This window comes from Glycine soja, chromosome 5 (genome assembly GCF_004193775.1).
Source record: "Glycine soja cultivar W05 chromosome 5, ASM419377v2, whole genome shotgun sequence".
Lineage (NCBI taxonomy): Eukaryota > Viridiplantae > Streptophyta > Magnoliopsida > Fabales > Fabaceae > Glycine > Glycine soja.
The window spans coordinates 10,121,254-10,136,154 of record NC_041006.1 but is presented as its reverse complement, the minus strand read 5'-3'; the positions used below and the strand labels follow the sequence as shown (position 1 = coordinate 10,136,154).

Below are 14,901 nucleotides of genomic sequence, written 5' to 3'. Positions count from 1 at the left end.
AATTTTAGCTCAAAAAACGTAGTGACCAATTCCCAATAATTTATACAAGTTCGTATGTTCAAGCTACCAGCACCAGCGATTTCAACCTAGAAATCAAGAGTAGTGTTTATGTTGCTTAAGGCTTAGATAGTTACAATTTGTGTTTGCTCATGCTCAATTATCTTGAATAACACAATTCAAGAGAGCTTAAGACTTATTTGATTTACAAATTAAGCCACAACTCAGCACCACAACTCAACTTCATCATAGGCATCATGTAGGAAACTTAGGAAACAAAAAAAAAAAAAAGAGTTCAACAAGACTACTTCTAGGAATTGATTTAGAACATGTTATGGACTAAATAACATGCACGAATTAGACTCAAAATTCAAAAGATAGGCTAAGAATGACAAGAATACATGAATAAATGTATCTAGAATTGAATCAACAAAATAAAAATTCAACTCAAACTTAGAACATAATATGACAATTACTATGACTAAACATGACTCTAAGACAACATGGATTAAGTGATTTACACTTAAATTCTTGTGTTTTTTTTTTCTAATCAATATTTTGGAAGAAAATTTAGATCTAAGGTTCAGCACCAGAATATTATGAATGAAAAATGATAGAACCTAAAATCAACACAAAAACATGATTCAAGAGTAGATCTACAAAATTTGAACCATAGAAATGCAAGAACAAGTGTAGATCTAAGATTGAATCGGTTTATTTTTTTTTTTGGAATATACTCTAAACAGCACCAAACCACAAGACAATGGAGGATATACATGGAGAATAAGATGAAGAACAAGGAATTAAAGAGAATTCACCGAACAAAAAGATAGAGGAAGCAAAAGAACATCACCTAGATGAAGATGCTCTGATACCACATGATGTAAGCTCCATTGGAGAGGCCTAGGATCTCCTTCATCAATGAATTCCTTTGCTTCTTAGAAGATGAATGGCGGCGGAATGGAGAAGGAAGAGAGAGAGGAGACGCCACTTCAAGGAGAAGATGAGTCTAGAAGAAGCTCACCACCATAGGAGGCCATGGATAAGAGCTTGGAGGAAGAAGGAGATGAATGAAGGGAGAGGAAGAAGGAGATGAATGAAGGGAGAGGAAGAGAAGAACACAAAATTTTATGCTCTAAAAGAGCTCTGAAATCTGAAGTTTAATATTCAAATTATCAAAGTTGAAAAAAATGCACACACATGACCTCTATTTATAGCTTAAGTGTCACACAAAATTGGAGGAAAATTTGAATTGAAATTCAAATTTAACTTGAATTTGAAATTGAATTTGTGGAGCCAAAATTTCACTAATTATGATTAGTGAATTTTAGTTATGGTTCAGCCCACTAATCCAAGATCAATTCCAAGATTCTCCACTAAGTGTGCTTAGGTGTCACGAGGTATGTAAAACATGAAGGACATGCACAAAGTGTGACTATATGATGTGGCAATGAGGTGTAGTAAGCAAATGCTCACCTCCCCCTCTAAAATTTAATTGGGTTGGGCTTCTACCAATTCAATTAAATTTTATTTTTCAACACACACATCAAATATTCACTTAGTGCATGTGAAATTACAAAATTACCCCTAATACAAAAACTAGTCTAGGTGCCCTAAAATACAAGGGTTGAAAAATCCTATATTTCTAGGGTACTCTACCTACATTATGAAGCCATAAATACAAGGCCCAAAATTAATGAAACTTTAATCTAATATGTACAAAGATAAGTGGATTCATACTTAGCCCATGGGCCCAAAATCTATCCTAAGACTCATGAGAATCCTAGGACCTTCTCTTTCATCTTTGGCTCAATCTTCTTGGAATCTTCTATCTAATGCCCCTTGGGAGGTAAGATTGCCTCACTTACTAATGAATACAAACATATTTTAGCCTTACAATATTTACATGAAATTATTATATATATTGAATTAATAAGTTTAGTATCAACTAAAATAATTTAAAATAAAATATTTAGGTAATAATATGAAATTATCATATATAATTTATTTTGTTATTAATATAATTACTAAATGATGCTAAAAATCTGTTTTATTGATAGAAATACACAAATGTTTCAAATTTATTTGTTTTTATTTAATTTAATTAAACATGAATTTATTTTAATATATATATATATATATATATATATATATATATATATATATATATATATATATATTTGTATATATTTATGAAATACATTATACTTGCTTAAAGGATATGTGTGCAAGTAACAGGTGCGCAAGAGATATATTTTCATTCAATGGAACTCTGATGAAAGACTATTACTTTAACCTACCTCATCACATTTTCATTCCTAATAACAATTTGTTTTGGTCAATATAAAATCATATTTATAAAAAAAATCATTAATATTTCAAACAATATTTAAAATTAGGATTTTTCATATGAACTATCAATATGTTTGTATACACGTATATTTTAAAAATGTACCAGTATGGAATATTACTATAAAAATAAACATTATTATTTTACTTTTTTTAAAATATCATCTTACTTAATTTTAATGGTATTATTAAAATTTATAATTCTTTTATACAGTAAATATCAAAATGAATGCGTTTTAGAAATTAATATATTAATAAAAATTATATTAAATTTTAAAAAAATATTATTATATTTCAATTAAATTAATAATAAAAATATAAATTTCCGGTGCATTACATGATCTACCTACTACTAGTTAAAATAGACAAGTTGATATCCTACTAAGCAATGATTCTTCCGTAAATATATATTCCTCTTCACAAATTCCACACAATACACGTCACTTAAGCAACAGTTGAGGTGGCAACCTAACTTTCCACTAGAGGAGGAGAACCGGGTTGAAATCTTCCCTCCTTTAGCTATCTAATGCCACATCCCAAAAGACAAAATGTAAGTCATCTTTGGATAAATAACTTAATAAATGTTTAGAAAAGAAAATAACAAAATAAAATAAATTAAGTTTTTTTATTAAATTAAAATTAACTTATGCACTTTAATTTTTAATAATTTATTTTATTTTCTTATTATGTTTTTCAACATGATCAGTTTGTTGAAAATTTATTCAGACTTAAAATAAATAAATGAATGGCCTTCTTATAGTCCAACTTTATGAATTTTTTATATAAATAACTAAATCAGGAAATTGAGACAAAGGAAATAAAATAAGTCGCTATAGCATTTGAACTATAAAGCTTCTTATCTGCTTCTCTCCTCCCTCAAATGTACTTGTCATTTTGACTCAATGCAAAGTAAAGTTGTAGAAACAAGATACATAAAACAAGATTCTAAGGGGGTGTTTGATTTGATTATTTTCTGTTTTCATTTTCACTGGAAATAAAAAATGGTGATAAAAATATGTTTGGTTGAATTTCTGTTATTTTCAGTAAAGATATTTTCCCAAACGAACCAAAAATTGGAAACAATAAAATCTCCTTTTTAGTGTTTTTAGTTGAAACCAGAAATTTCATTTTGGGTAAAATGAAATTCTGGTGACAAGGAATGTAATTTTAAGTAAATCTAAAAATACATTTTTTTTCTTGAAAACGTATTTTCAATGTTTTTATTTCTTGAAAGTAGAAAACAAAAAGTCAAACTAAATATTTTTCAGAATTCTAATCTTTTGAAAATGAAAATAATTTTCAAAAAATAAAAACAGAAAATAAAAACGAAAAATGAAAATGTAAATCAAACATTGTATTAACTAGCCTAAGACACTCAAGGAGTTTCATGAAGTGACACCTTCATGTGGCTTACAAGAATTAAACAAAGATCAAATTAACAACAGAAGCATGAAGTAAAAAAGACAAACTCCATACTAATAACCAACAAACTTTTCTTATATATTCCTTATACTTTTTGGAGATTGGCATCAAGGTTCAAGCTAACATGACAGCACAATTGTGAATAAAGGGGTGAAGGTTGGTGCTGCTACATACAATTTGCTTCCACTTCAATTTCTCAACATGTGGATCAGGGAAGCAAGTGTATATCTTCATCACGGCACGTTGTGAGTAGGAGGCAGAGGTATCCCCAATAAGAAGCAACTCATTTCCCAAGGATTTGAAAGCCACACCCCAACCTAGTCGTGCATCAGCTCTCACTGGAACTGGTCCTAACTTCTTCCATGAGTTGCTTTTCTTAAGATAAACCTTTAGCTCATTTGAGGAAGCGTCAAGGGTATACAACTCATTGTTGGCAACAGCAATAAGAGGAGGGGATCTTGGAGTTGAAAGAGGAATATCTTTGAACATGGCAGGAACCAAGTTCCAAGTGTTTGTGTCTTCATCATAGAATTCCCCACAAGTGAGGTCTTTCTTCTGCTCGTTTTGCCCTCCAAGCACATAAAATTTGTTGTCCAAGTAACAACCTGAGCAAGACTTCCTCTTTTGTATCATCCTTGGAAGTTGCTCCCAAATGTGGCTTTCTGAGTTGTATTTCTCAGCAGAACTCAAAACCTCCCTAGTTGTTGTCTCAATTCCACCAGCAACAAAAGCCATGGTACCACAAGAGGCTGATGCAAAGAGGCACCTTTGACTGAGCATTGAAGGACCCTTGAACCACTCATTTGTTGCTAACTCATACCTCCAAACAACACCACCATCAACCTCTTTTCCTGAAACAAAGATATAGGTCCCTGCAGAAAATGACTCCTTGTTCCCCCACTCAAAATTGTAATCTGATGGAATGATAGGAAGCTTCCTGCAGGACCTGAAGTGGCCATCAAATGCACACCAATTCTTCTCTCCACTTGCTAACATAAAAACTGATGGCTCCTTGAACCCTATCACCCTCCTGATTTTGTAGATTTCACCACTCTTCAGAAGGGTCAGAAACCGCTTGCTTAGACAACACATCTTCCAGTGTTTTGGTATTGGAAATCTTGCCAGTATCATGGTCTCTAGCTCATCACTGAGACATGGAACATCATAATCTGCATCCTGAGGCTCTTGACCTGCGGAGGAGGAACCATGGGCATATGAAGGTGACTCTTCCAGAATTCTCATTTTTTCAGCTGAGGAATTGTGAGAAAACCTGCAACTGCCACCACCAAAGTTCCACATAGGTATACTTTTCTACTAGACATACTAACTCATTTTGTAGGAAAATGCTTTTTTTCAGCTTTCTGCTTCCTGATTCTTTTTCTTTGATGTTGATCAGCCAAGCCTTTACACCTTATTGCTAACTATCTGTAACTGTAGACAGAAAATCCAGGTAAAGTGTCAGCAACAACAGTTAAGAACAAGAAATGCAGTGCAAATATATATGTAGCCAATGAACTAACACAATATAGCCAACTACAACTCTTATGGTGGCACCCACATGGAAGTGACAGTTAGAAATCTTAGGCAAATAAAGTAAGTCATTTTCATGGATTGAACAGTGCTATATCACACAACAGGTATTGGAAAAAAGAGTTTTCTTGGCTTGACCAAAGATTGTAACAAATGGTTAAATCCATGTGAAGACACTAGTTAACCAACCACTTCGATTTCGTGGGTTAAGGAAAATTCAAGAAATTAAAAATAAAAAAATAACCTTTGAGAACTAATGAGTAATGACATTAGAAGAACTTAGAGCCAAACCTATCTCTCAATGGATTATATGACTATTGAGAATAGAGATATTAGATATATATTCATATTATCCTGCAAAAACTTGCTTAGCTAGAAGACAAATTAACAAACCTTCACATCATGGCGGGGTTGATAATTGTTCAGATCAGTTTAACACAAACGTGAAGAAGAAACAGAAACCACAGGTTTTGATTTATTCAATTCAAAGTTTGCACATATGTTTATTCAGATGTACAGAAGCCGAAAGAAAGGGTGCAAAAGGGAATTGAGAAAGCACAAAAATCAAGGCATACGTGTAATACAAAGAAGAGAACATAGGAGAGGGACGGACAAGTGTAGTGTACAAAGGAAAAACCAAGTCAAACGAAGCAGTAAAATGGAATCAACGGAAGTGTTACAAAATCATGAGTTAAAAACAAAGAAAAGAAACGCTGAAGCTAGATTAGTGTATATAGGCCTCTCAGCAACTAATGCATGAAATGTGAAGCTGAAGGAGTTGTTTTGAGAAGCATAGGGATGTGACTGAAGTAGTGACTTAGAGTGTGGAAGGAAGCCATAAGGTGCAGAAGAAAGAAGAAAGATAGAGAGAGATTCTACATGGAGACTAATACCCTCGTTAGGAAAATATATGCTTGAGTTGGTAAATGATATGCGTTTGGAGATTAAAATATATATACCCTTCAGAATCAATATTTTAATTGATATATCATCATCAACCTCACTATCATATTTTCTTCTTTTTTATTACCCATCTAAGTAAAAGACAAAATTTAAGTGTATTATCATACAATATTAACTAAGGTCTTCAACACTCCAATTCCCCAATGTGCGAGGGAAAAAGAAGTAACTAAAAAGACAAAAATTAAACAGAAAAGGGAGAATAAGAGTGGGGTTTAGTTTCTGTTTATTTTTTTGATTAATTAATTCTTAATCGTTTTGTCATAGAATGGCAAAACCAGCTGCCAATACAACTCATCGACAACGTGTTGTTTCCATTCTTCCACGAGATGACAATACAGGAAAAAAAATATCACCATTAATTTAAGAAATACTTGTCTCTGCTAAGAAGCGATTCTTAACATCAGTTCATGGTTGTAATAATGTAATCTTTTATTTGGTTAATTTTTTAATTTTAAATAATAAAAGTCAAAATAAATGGTATTTTTTAAAAAAGGAACTAAATGAAAGGAGTCAAAATATAAATAAAATTCGCTTATAAATGAGACAACACTTAAATTTATATATTTAATTTAAAATCTTTTAAGTTATTTAAGTCTAGTTTACAAATTTGATTTTTTAAGTTATTTAACATAATAACCAACCCCATATTTTGAGTTTCATCATTAACTACTCAACATAATTCAGAAAATTAAATTACTACTTAAAATGATATATTCGATAACCAAAGTCATTTATGCAAAAAGAAAATCATGAAAAATAATCAAATCTTTTGTTATTATGTTAGTTTATCAATAAAGGTTGTAATTTTTTGCGTGTCTATTCTCCCTAGTACTAATTTTTATTTTTCAATAAATAATAGATGTGAGGAAAGAGTTTAAAAACACATTTGGTATTTTTTTAATACACGTGGATAATTTTTAAAAAAAATGTATTTATGATATGTATTTTTTAGTATTTTTTTTTTACCCAAATGGATATACTTGGGCTATATTTACTCAAGACTAAATACCCCAAATTATAGCCAGACACCCATTGACCATGGCCACACACCCTTTTGTCATAATCAAACATCTCTTGACTCCCCCATAAAATGGTCAAACACCCCTAAGCCATGACTAGACGGGTCCTTGGCTATAGTCAAACACCTCTTGGTCTATAATAGGTACCCTTGCCTTAGTGAAGTATCATTGGGCCATGGCAAGACACCCCTTAACCGTATTCGAACACCCTCAGTCATAACCAAATACCACTTGGATAAACACACAGTAAGAAACAAATTAGCTCTATTGAAGGTTGAGGGAAAAAGTTTATTTAAAAGTAATATAATCATTATCATGACCTCTTTATCTAGTAATCATGCATTAACATTCCCACTAATCTAAAAGATGAAGTTTATGGATACTAGACCCATAATAAATATGTATATATAAAGGTTTAGATTCTTGAAATAACTCATTATTTATTTCTATTTATTATATTGGAAGAAGTCTTTTAAGTTGAGAGTCGAAGTATCTTTGTAAGTATGTATCTCTACCGACGACATACTATGAAAGCAGAAGGAGAGGTTCCCAAGCACCAGAAATTCTACAAAGAATATAAGTCCTATATAGATATGCTTTGTAAATATATAAGATCACAATTTATTTGCTAGTAAATACACCATTTTATATTGCAACCTAAATTTTGATAATATGTATAAGAATAAAAAGTGAATTTTCATAGATTACTAGTACTACAAAATAGCTTAGGAGATTAAAAAGTATTAAACATTGTTCAAATGATATTTTTCTAATAACCTATAAGCTTCTTCAAAATATTAAATATAATCGTTTAATTAGGGAGGGAAAGGAAAATATTAACTATAATTGTTTTTTCTTCTTGTAAAAAATAAAGTATCTAAAAAATATGAAAATTAGGTGAAGATTTGTGATTGTATATTTTTTAGGCTATCATGTTATAAGTTATTGGTGTAAAATATAAATTGATTGATTTCTTTTTAGTCATCTTTAATAAAAAATTTCCCTCTGAAACACATTTTTTTACCAATAAAACTTGAATATGAAATTTTACATAAAAAAATATATATACAATTCTATTTGGACCCACAACATGTTAATGTAACTGTACACTTAAGTATTTTTGTATTATGTCCAGTTATGCAAAATATTTCAATCTTAAAACAAAAACAATACACATATATAACTTATTTATCTAGTTTTAAAACATTTATAGTTAGAAATCTATATATTATCTATAAAAGAGAACTCTCTGGAAATTCCTAAAATACCCCTACCTAAGATTGTGACAGCTGTTCATTTTCTCGGTTTTTTGGTCATTTTGCTCCTTTATTTTTTTGCATCTTTTTTCTGTTGCCCCCGCCACGTGTCGCGTTGCATGTGCAATTTCGAACTTATGTCACTCCCTGATTGGCGGATTTCAACTCTCCATTTAATTTCACTTAATAATCGGAACTCTCCTCTCTCTTCTTGAATATTCTCCACGTTACTCTCCTTTCCTCAATCTTCTCTTTCTCTTCCTCAATCTTCTCCACGTTACTCTCTATTCCTTAATCTTCTCTTTCTCCCCCTCTTTCTCTTTCTCTTCCTCAATCCTCTCCTCTTTTTCTTTTATCTTTTATCTTTCTATTTCTGAATCTTTTCCTTCACACCTTCTCTCTCCATTTCTCTTTCTTTTCCCCCCTTGCATGCACCTCTACCACAAGAAAATGGATTTGTGGGTGAGTGAGAGATTAGATGGGACCAAAAGGAGAAAAAAAAAACACGAGAAGAAGGGTTTTGTTATACGATTTTTCCTCTTCTACATTCTTCTTCTTTCATTGTTTGGTTTTTTTTTTTTTACTACCGTTTGGTTTTACCCCTTTGTCAAAAGGCCGTTGAGAAGGCAAAGAAGCTTAGAGGCTTCATCGTTGAGAAGAGATGCACTCTTCTAATGCTCTGTTTGGCGTGCATTTTTTTTATTTAACATTAGATCACTGTTATTTACGATTGAGTTTATGGATTATCGTTTTGACGCGTTTTGGTGTGTTTCGTGTGCAGATGGCACTCTGCTGGAACCTTTGACAAGGGCACAAACACTGGTGGACCCTTCGGACATTGCTATTAGGCTTTTGGAGCCACTCAAGGCGGAGTTCCCTATTTTGAGCTACGCCGATTTCTACCTGGTGATGTTTTTTTGTCTTTGGTGTTTATGCACTTAATGTTGTGTTTGTGTTGACGCAGTTGGCTAGCGTTGTTGCCGTTGAGGTCACGGGTGGACCTGAAGTTCCATTCCACCCTGGAAGAGAGGTATAATATCGCAAGTTTTTAGTTCTCATGATTGCTCTTTGTTATTTGATTTGATTATGCCTTATTGTATATAATAATAATAATAATAATAATAATAATAATAATAATAATAATAATAATAATAATAATAATAATAATATTTGGATGCTTCGTTGCTATTTTTTCCTTAAACTCATATTTATGATATTGTTTAGAGTTTTACGGGATAATCTACGAGGTAAGCTATAATTTTTATGTATTTTCCTCAGTGCGTAATTATCTGGATTTGCATGCAAGCTCTACACCTCACAGTATCTTTTTGCGGTTTTTATTTTTGCAATTTTTATTTGGATCAGGGTGTCTGTGGCTCAGTGGTGTTTTTAGTGCTCACAGTTATGCATTTTCTGATCATGTTCATTAGGACATTTATTGGTTGCAGGTTATGTGTTTGATCAAATGTCAAGATGATATTTTTGGGTATGTTTTCTTATTTCTTATTTTAATTTTAAACTTGTGGCACTTTTAAAATTATTAGTTATAACTAAAAAGTGCAGTTTGGTTGCATGTTTTATTTTTGTTTTCATGCATGTTAACTTTTCATTTTTCTGTGTTTTTGGTCCCTTTGCTATTTTTGTTCTCATGCATGTTAACTTTTCATTTTTATGTGTTTTTGGTCCCTTTGTTGTTGTCCATTTTTTGTTGAGTGGAGAAGTTTTGACTTTTGCTTCCTGTTATTGATGTTTTCCTGGTAATTCATGGTTGTTTGTTTAGTGTTTTTTATGTTCTCATGAATGTTTGGTTTTCGTTCTCATGCATGTTTGCTTTTCTAATGTTTTTTATTTTTATTTTTGCTGCAACAGGTATTATGTTCCAAGACATTACTACTCTATTGCTTTCTGTTGTTGCAGGTAAAAAAAAATAATAAGGAAAAAAACGTTGTTGTTGCTGTTTTATTTCTAGCATAACAATAAAAAAGGATATGAACATTTTCACTGCAGCTTGGTAGTTAATATTTTTACTTTATTTTTTGTTGCGGCAGGTATTATGTTTCAAGACATTACTACGTTCTGCTTCACTGGTCTGTGATTTGTTTCTTGCCACCATATCATTCATGTCTACCTTTTTTTCTTGCAGTTGAAAAATAGGAGTAGCAAGCATGGGATTGATGAGTGTTTCTGGGTTTTGTTTTTATGTTCCTGGTGTTGGAAGTTTTAAGTTCTGTTTTGTTTTTTTGCCAAATTTCCTCAGTTTTTGTGTTGATTATGGTTTTATTTTTTATTTTGTTTTTTTCCTTTTAATCTCTTTGCAGGAAATCGTGCCACTTGAGGAAGTTTTTCAGACTCTGATGTGTGATTCAAATGGACTCACAATAGCATCTGCAGAAAGGTATTCAGTTTCTTTAATAATGTTTTAATTGTACATCTCTGTTTTTGGAATGAAAAATGAAAACCTGAAACAGAAACACAAATTCGAACCCGCGAAACACCACCATAGCAAACCTTACAACACTTCATGTGTGATCCTTTGCACGTACTAAAAAAAAGTAGTTACATAATTAGAAAAATAATTCTCAAATTATGTTGCATCAATTATTTTTAAAACATTTAAGAAAAAAGTTAATTTATTTATTTATAGTATTTGTTTACCATCATAAAAAAACAAACTTTCTCTTTTTTTGAAAAAGAGGTTGATTCTATAGAAAAGTATTTAAAATAATATATTATTTTCTTAAAAATTTGATTGATACCTAATTCTCATTGTTACAATCCCCCCCGCCCCTTCATTCTATATTCATGTATCATTTGTGTCTTGATAATTTTTTTAATTTCACATATTTTTTATTTTTTTTGGAATTCAAATTTCATGCAGTTGTGACTTTATTGATGGATTCTATTTTATTATGTTTTTTCTCCTGCTTGATCAAGTATGTGATGATGTAATATTTTTTTTTGGAAGTTTTTGTTAACATTTTAGAGTCAGAGATGTGGAACCCTATGTCTTGATCAAGTGTTATTGATGAGATGCATGCATAGTTACTAAGATGGTGGAAGAAGAATTTCTCAAGTAGCAATCTGTTCATAGCTCTTGCTTGATGAAAACAAAAAAATATATTAATTAAAACAACATTTTTTTTTGTGTTTTAATGTTTATTTTTCTAAGATTCTGCATTTTTTTATTCTCACTTTGGGTATATCAATTTTTAGGCTTTCACATTTCGGCAAGGATAGGATTCTCGCTTCAATATTCACAAAATTGAAGTTACTGTGGCTCTTCCATCAACCAATGATTAGAAACTATTTGTTTTTTGTTATTCTTATATAACAAATAAGTCATTGATTCTTACTCAATTTTTGTTGCTCGAGATTATGCATTTTTTTATTCTCACTTTTGTAAAATAAACAACCTATTATTCGCTTATAGTAATAGCAGATTATATTATTGGTTGGTGAAATGAGTGAGTTGTATAATGTAGACCCATAATTAAAAGAGACAAAATTGATATAAATCAAGAGAAGTTGTTGAATCAAATGACAAAAAGATAAAGCGAAGGGAATTGAGAGAAAGTAACGGAGTCCCAATGATTGCGGCGTTTAAGTTGCAGGGGAGGGGTGGAATGAAAGAGTGCGGCCCTGAGAAATTAAAGGATTGGAGATTAATAATAATGATAACAATAATTAATCAAAACAAAAAATAATAATAAAAATTAAGAAAGAGTACAAAGAAAGATGAGAACAATATGATAGGGCAACATGTGCCATTAGTAGTGACTACAACATATTCCCATCGAATGACAAATTTTTTAGATGGATTGACTATTATTATTATTTAGTTATAGTAATTTGTTTCATATTTTTTCTTATTGTGTTTATAAAATTGAAACTGAAATCATGCAAGATTTTAAAATTTCTAATTAAAATTTAAATTATCGTATCATTAAAGTTAATATATAATACTTTAGCTGTTATTATTAATTTATTTATTAAATTATTAACATGTAATCAATTAATATTTATTTAATTTATTCAATGTTGATGCTAATAGTAATAGTAAACATATTATTCCAATTGATTTTTTTAATTACTTTAATTGTTATCCAATCAAATCATCGTAACATGCGATGATTCATCAAAAAATTATGGCTTTCGTTACATTTATTAACATATAATAATTGATTACTATATATAACAATTCATTAAATATTAATATACACGTAATTAATTGTTGAATCATTGTATCATATTTTTGTTATTATTACATTTGATTACATTCAACAATCAAGTTTCTTTTTGTGTGCTTTGTTTTATTATTATTATTATTATTATTATTATTATTATTATTATTATGTAAGTTCTGTTCTCCTATAGTTTCTTAGTTTATTTTCTAATCAGAAAATAAATAAAAAAATTAGGGAAGAAAATAAATTGATGCTTTATTGAGTGGATGTACAACTAAAAAACATGAGCTTCTTGAAATTCCTGAACATGTATATGACTTATTATATTTGAAGAAATATTGAGTGGACAAGCTTCATCTGATGTGTTAGTAGGTAATTTCTAATTTGCATATTAATCATTATAGAATAAAATATGGTGTATGCTTTTGCGGGACAATTTTAGATTTATTATCTTCTTTTTCTAAGTAGATGTGATTAACTACACTAAACACTGGCATTGGTGACAAATATATTGTTCAACCTTCGTACCAGTTTTTCGCGAACAACGATTTTAGCCATGGAGATGAAGTTATATTTTACTGTAGGTATTATTATTATTATTATTATTATTATTATTATTATTATTTAGTTTGTTTCATGTTTTTCCTTCATTACTGATATTTCCTGTCTTTTTTTTCCTTTCTGACTTTCCCACTCGCAAGGTAATCCACGAAAAAATATTCAGCCGCCAAGTTTCTTTCTTTATGTTTTGTTTTATGCATGTTTATTATTATTATGATTATTATTATTTTGATGGAAGGTTCAAGCTATTTGAGAGGTACTTCACCTTCAAATTTCATGCTATTCTGCTATGGATTTATCTATTCTTTTTTCATGCTATTCTGCTTTGTGTTGGATTTTCTGTTTTTGATAGAGTTCTCTTCTGATCTTCATTCTATTTTGCAATTTTGATTATAGTTCTTTTACTTTTTTTGTCTACTTTTTTGTGGTTTGATTTTTGGGATAACCTACCGTAACAATGACAGTGAAGGTGATGGTGCTTAGCCCATGTAAGGGTTGCAACAATAGGATTAATAATAATAATATATGAATGTTAGTCTTTTTGCTTTTTTTTTACAATATTTTTTTTAATTCATTCATCGAAAATCAATTGACGGAACCACCCATGTGTATGCACGGATTATTGACTAGTTTAATTTATATAAAACATAATTTTATGGCTAGTGGCCATAAAAATTGCTGATATCACATCAACAAGAATTATTTAAATGGGGCCTATTTAAAAGCTCTTGAATACAAGTATAAAAAAAAGCTCTTGAATACTTTTATATCTACCAATAGTTTACCGGAATGAGAGAGGGGGAATATACAATTGGTCAATAAATATCTGTTTCAATCCTTAAGAAATTATTCACAATTCAAGCCTTAGGACACTTGAAAAGACAATATGCTAGGTGCTGGTGCTGACGAATTTAGTCACCTGAAATAACACATTATAGACCAATACAGTCTACAGTCTCGAAGTTTGATGACGACCTCCTAGGTTCCTATTCAAAAGGAGTATGGTGCCCTTCTACGGTCCCAATATTAATTACCGGTATCATATTTAATTAATATCGGCACTATTATACATTCTTAAATTTAATAATAAACCATTATTTAAATTACTTTAATATAAGTATTTTTAAAAATAACAAATTTATCTTATATAATAAGTTATAATTGAATGATAATATAATTTTTTTATACTGACATGTATAATCTTTTTAAAGTTCTAGAAAACAAAATTCTTAAATTTGTTTTCTCTTTATTTTTATTGAGTTTAAATTTCAAAATTTATTGCTTCATTTGTTCATTGGACGACGGGCTAAAAGCTTCTCAAACCACACAATTTTTATTATGACAAATGCTAACTAGTGGTTTGAAGAGTATCTTTAATGGGATTTCTTAAAAGATTTCTTAAGTAAAAAAAATTATTTATTATCGTTTCTTCTTCATTAGAGTAAATTTATGTAACAGGGAGAGTTTCTTAAAAATAAAATTTATATTTTATGAAAAAAACTGTTTTTAGCAATAAAAAATAATATTTATTTGACACATAAAAAATCATAATTAAACTATAATTAAATGAAAATAAAAAATATAAAGTAAGTGTGAGTTTCTTAAAATTTCTTAGAGTTT

General features: G+C 30.1%; 2 protein-coding genes across 2 annotated transcripts; one reads left to right on the top strand and one right to left on the bottom strand.

Annotated features, from left to right (window-relative positions):
* Window positions 1–3,704: 3,704 nt before the first annotated feature.
* On the bottom strand, window positions 3,705–6,205 carry LOC114412310 (F-box/kelch-repeat protein At3g27150-like). The gene is made up of 2 exons (XM_028376138.1): window positions 5,692–6,205; window positions 3,705–5,199 (listed from the first exon to the last, which is right to left on the bottom strand). The coding sequence occupies exon 2, from the start codon at window positions 5,065–5,067 to the stop codon at window positions 3,883–3,885; it is 1,185 nt and encodes a 394-aa protein (XP_028231939.1). The 5' UTR covers window positions 5,068–5,199; window positions 5,692–6,205; the 3' UTR covers window positions 3,705–3,882.
* A 2,889-nt stretch (window positions 6,206–9,094) lies between these two features.
* On the top strand, window positions 9,095–10,891 carry LOC114411121. The gene is made up of 6 exons (XM_028374878.1): window positions 9,095–9,442; window positions 9,501–9,566; window positions 9,902–9,984; window positions 10,406–10,453; window positions 10,585–10,623; window positions 10,855–10,891. The coding sequence occupies exons 1-6, from the start codon at window positions 9,275–9,277 to the stop codon at window positions 10,889–10,891; spliced, it is 441 nt and encodes a 146-aa protein (XP_028230679.1). The 5' UTR covers window positions 9,095–9,274.
* The last annotated feature ends 4,010 nt before the right edge of the window (window positions 10,892–14,901 follow it).

Bases quoted from the DNA above. Each gene is read 5' to 3' on its own strand.
- LOC114412310 (XM_028376138.1), bottom strand. From the start codon at position 5,067: ATGTGGAACTTTGGTGGTGGCAGTTGCAGGTTTTCTCACAATTCCTCA.
- LOC114411121 (XM_028374878.1), top strand. From the start codon at position 9,275: ATGGATTATCGTTTTGACGCGTTTTGGTGTGTTTCGTGTGCAGATGGC. The intron at 9,443-9,500 runs GTGATGTTTTTT...GTGTTGACGCAG, and splicing joins GCTACGCCGATTTCTACCTG to TTGGCTAGCGTTGTTGCCGT. The intron at 9,985-10,405 runs GTTATGTGTTTG...TTGCTGCAACAG, and splicing joins AGGACATTTATTGGTTGCAG to GTATTATGTTCCAAGACATT.